The sequence below is a fragment of the Panthera onca genome, chromosome A1, assembly GCF_046562875.1.
Source record: "Panthera onca isolate mPanOnc1 chromosome A1, mPanOnc1 haplotype 2, whole genome shotgun sequence".
NCBI lineage: Eukaryota > Metazoa > Chordata > Mammalia > Carnivora > Felidae > Panthera > Panthera onca.
The window spans coordinates 138851472-138855662 of NC_138339.1; the positions used below are offsets into that span (position 1 = coordinate 138851472).

Genomic DNA, 4191 nt, shown 5'->3' on the forward strand with positions numbered 1-4191 from the left:
ATTTCAGAAAGCACAGGGATGGGAAGGAATCCAGTTTTTCTTGAGACTTAAGGAGTTGCCTGAAATGACCACCTGAAACCTCTGTTCCCAGAATAATAAGAGACCTAACTGTGAAGTTCAAAATCTTGCTGGGTGGGTGCGGGGAGAGAATGGTGGAAAAACACCAACAGTTGGCTCTGAAATTTTCTCGAGACAAAAAAGCCAGCCCCAGTGAGGGGCGGCCCACTGTAATTCTGCTTGACAGAGTGTGACACAGCCCCCCGTGTGTCTGTGCACATGCACGCAGCTGCTTGCTGAAAGCAGAGCGCTTGCCCACCACATCACGGTCACGTTCGTGCCACCCAAGCACCCAGCTGCCTTCCCGTAGACAGCCTCGTGACAATTTGTTTTTCTTGTTTCTTCTCCTCGCCTCCTTTTTCTCCTTCCCTCCATACCCCCATCTCTCTTGAAAGGATCTAAGTCCTGTAACACTTGCTGGGAGAAAGGGCTTTACTTGGCGACTTTTGGCTTACAGGATCGTTGGTGAACAATCAGTCTGTCTGGCAGGAAGGTACGCCCACAAATATTACAGGGAACCAACTGGCTCAGGGCGCTTGTCCAAGCAGCTTCATTTAAGGCATCGAGATCATAGAAACCTTTGGCTGGAAAGTTAAAGAAAAAGAAGAAGAAAAAAGAAAAAAGGACCAAAAAGGAAAGAAAAGAAGAAAATGGTAAAAATGGATCCTTTTTTTATTCTGGAGCACCATACTCTACTTTTTATGGAAAATATTTTCAGGAAATACCTGTTGACTGAGGCTTTTAAACAAATCATACTTTTTGTTCCAAACCCTCTTTCAGGGGTTGAATAAAAAGTGAGCTATGAAGCAGAGACTTTTCGCTCCTTGGATTTTAAAAAGGGGAAGGAGTTGTTTTATGTATTATGATATGCATTCTTCACTAATTATTAACATCTTTGCTTACACATGATTATCTTGCAAATATAACTTTTGGCCTTCTTTCAATTGACTCTAAATAGAAGCTTACAAAGGGAAAAGAACATGTATTTGTACTTTCCTCTTCTGTAATCCTTCAGTGGAATGTTTTTAAAGGCCAACACTGACAGTTAGGGTGAATTTAGGATGAATGATATCCTAAAAATGTATCATCTCTTCACGGTCATAAATGTGGAGATTCTTTAAATAATTAAACCAAAGAATGCAAACAGAATAGTTAACCTGATGAAAAGAAGCGTCCTTAAGAGAACAATCAAGACGTCTGAGAGATGTATAATCTTCATTGGCAGAGCATAGGAAAAAAGGCATATGGCTTTATTTTAGAGAAACAGTGTGGGAGTTAGCTTTGATAAACCTTATTTAAATAGAATGACTTTAGTACATTAAATTGACTGTGTCTTAGAATTGCCCCAAATAGCACCCCCACAAATGTAGCCAGGCATTCAAACATAAATTACATACTTAACAAAAAATCATTTTAACAGAATATATTTCTTCACTAAAGCCCAGGCAATTTTCCTATGACTTCTTCCAAATGGTTCACACAACCATAGTAAACTTCAGATTCTCTCCTGCTACTTTTAATGTTCCTTATTTTACTCCATGAAAAATTGAACCCCAGCACAGCCTAGTATTTCTCCTTTAGACAAACCAAGTACCACTTTCTACACAGGATATGAATTTTGAGAGCTTTGAAGACTGTTGAAAAATAAAATGGCACTGACTTTCTCCTTACTCATGACTTTTCCTATGGATTCAAAAATTCCAGAGTATTCATGGAGTCTCACTGGAGATGACTCATCATGTTGCTAAAAGTTTTTGAGTATGACTTTGACTTTGGATCTGGAGGAAGGGTTATTTGGACTTAATGACCACAGTAAGTCTGTGGGATGGAAACAAGAATGGGGATTCTCTCTCTGCCTCCTGAGGCAGGATGCCTTCAGAAATAGAAACAGCATGGGACCAAGAGGAAAGTTGCAGAGAAGGGCAGTTACGGGGCCTACCTTTTCCATCTGTGAGCAGTAACTGATTAATGAATCCCCGAGGGCCTTCAAGCCAGTCATTACTCTCTGATCTTCTAGACTTGTGATAATTAAGCTCAAGCAGAAAAACGGATACGATCAGAAGTGAAGAAAACAGATTTTTTGAAAACACAGAGAACTGCTGGGAAGAGAGTTCCAATGAGATAAACAACATCCTTGCGGGCAAATGCTCTAATTTCAATGGATGGATGTGTTCATCTTGAGCTCTTTTCCCACCTGTGTGAAGAGTCCTCCCCTTGGTAAGGGCTGTGAATAAACGGGTTCTTGTAGCCTCTAGAACTTTATCATGACAACCTAGATTCTACTCTGTGGGTTCTTGGGTTACATTTCTTTTTTTTTTTTAATGTTTATTTATTTTTGAGAGAGAGAGAGGGAGAGAGAGAGACAGAGCATGAGTGAGGGAGGGGCAGAGAGAGAGGAGACACAGAATCCGAAGCAGGCTCCAGGCTCTGAGCTCTGAGCTGTCAGCACAGAGCCCAATGTGGGGCACGAACTCACGAACTGTGAAATCATGACCTGAGCCAAAGTCAGATGCTCAACCAACTGTGCCACCCAGGCGCTCCTCTTGGGTTACATTTCTAACAAGTGGGCATTGGACTAATCAATGGTAATGACTTCTGGGGTACCCTACGGCTACGCCAGTCTACAGTTACACATGAGGGATTGGTGGGTTGGATGATAACTTTTCTTAAAACCAAGAATGGTTTTCCCTTGAGGGGAATGAGGGGATCCGCTGAGAAAATGACAATGGGAGAAATAAGAGGAGGAAGTCGGAGTTTGCATGGCAAACAGTCTCTGGATGACTTTGTTCTCACCCCAAATGAGTAAGCATAAGGCTCTGTGGGGAGGCCACGCATGGCAGTTTATGGAGCTTCATCTGGCTTGTGCAATGCTTTACAATGTATTAGTTGCAAAATTTGAAAGCTCTGGGCCTGGGCGTGCCTGGGTGGCTCAGTCGGTTAAGCATCCGACTTCATCTCAGGTCATGATCTCGCAGTTTGTGAGCTCAAGTCCCACGTTGGGCTCTGTGTTGCCAGCTCGGAGCCTGGAACCTGCTTCAGATTCTGTGTCTCCCTCTCTTTCTCTGCCCCTCCCCTACTCACACTCTGTGTGTCTGTCTCTCCCTCAAAAATAAATAAACATTAAAAAAAAAACAAAACAAAGCATACAGATTTCTAGATTTCCAGTTTCTTTTGTATTGTTGAAAACTATGCCCACACTAGGCTAAATTTCCAGCTGCCTCCTTTGGAGACAGTCCATAATCCTCCAGCTCCCCATGGTCCTCAGCTTCCCTCGTGTCACACATGGATCAATTTACTCAGTTTTATACCCCGGCTAGTGGACCCTGCACACTTTGAGTTTGGTACCCTGCTCTGTGAACGCGAAGACACATTCCTATTTGAAAACATGTCTCCAGATGCCCTGAAAGATTTTTGAGGCTTCATGTTTTTTTAAGTATCATGTTTGATAATATAGGAAAGTAACTTCTGGGAAATACAAGAAATTCCAGTGGGTCCCTCTCCTTGCATGGTTTTGCCAGAAGTAGCGTCTTTATGTCTCAGCATCTGAAGGCACCTTGGTCAGGCATTCTAGAACCATTTTTCCTATTCGGTTATAATGAAGACAGTAAATGTTGCTGATTTCTGATGTTTGAATAAGTAAGAAAAGAATACCTCTCCTCTTAAAATTTCACAGAGAAAATTCTCCCCATATGCGCTCAAGTCTTTCTTTCTTTCTTTTTTTCTTTTCAAAAACTTACCAGTAATGGTCCTGACTTCTGGTTTCTTGGGTTCTGATCTCCTTAACTCTTTGGGCAACAAGTTGTTTTCGTTATGCCATTTTTTCAGACATTGTGGCTCGTGGATGGCAATGGATTTTGTTCCATATTCACGGCCACAAATGTAGCAGATGATTGTTGGTGGACGCCTAATCATTGCTGGCTACAAGTAATATAAAATATCTGTTAGATAAAGTTTAGGTGTAGAAATTATACGTTAAAATTATAGTACATTCAAATTAGCTAGACAATCACATTTTTTTTTTTTTTGGTTTTTGGTTTTCTAATTTCAACCAGTCAGGTAAATTGAACTTTTGTGGCACTTAAGAGAATAAACCATACCATCTGAGTGAGTGGGGTGTGTGTGAAGACGTGGGTT

General features: G+C 41.4%; 1 protein-coding gene across 1 annotated transcript; it reads right to left on the reverse strand.

Annotated features, from left to right (window-relative positions):
• Positions 1 to 471: 471 nt before the first annotated feature.
• ZNF475 (zinc finger protein 475) lies at positions 472 to 3969 on the reverse strand. The gene is made up of 2 exons (XM_078451577.1): positions 3795 to 3969; positions 472 to 641 (listed from the first exon to the last, which is right to left on the reverse strand). Exons 1-2 carry the CDS (start codon positions 3967 to 3969, stop codon positions 490 to 492), a joined length of 327 nt encoding a protein of 108 aa, XP_078307703.1. The 3' UTR covers positions 472 to 489.
• Between the last annotated feature and the right edge of the window lie 222 nt (positions 3970 to 4191).

What these genes read in the sequence shown, in the direction of transcription:
- ZNF475 (XM_078451577.1), bottom strand. Translation starts at nt 3,969, where the DNA reads ATGATTAGGCGTCCACCAACAATCATCTGCTACATTTGTGGCCGTGAA. An exon ending in AGAAGTCAGGACCATTACTG is followed by an intron (nt 642 to 3,794) that starts GTAAGTTTTTGA and finishes TTAACTTTCCAG; the next exon opens with CCAAAGGTTTCTATGATCTC.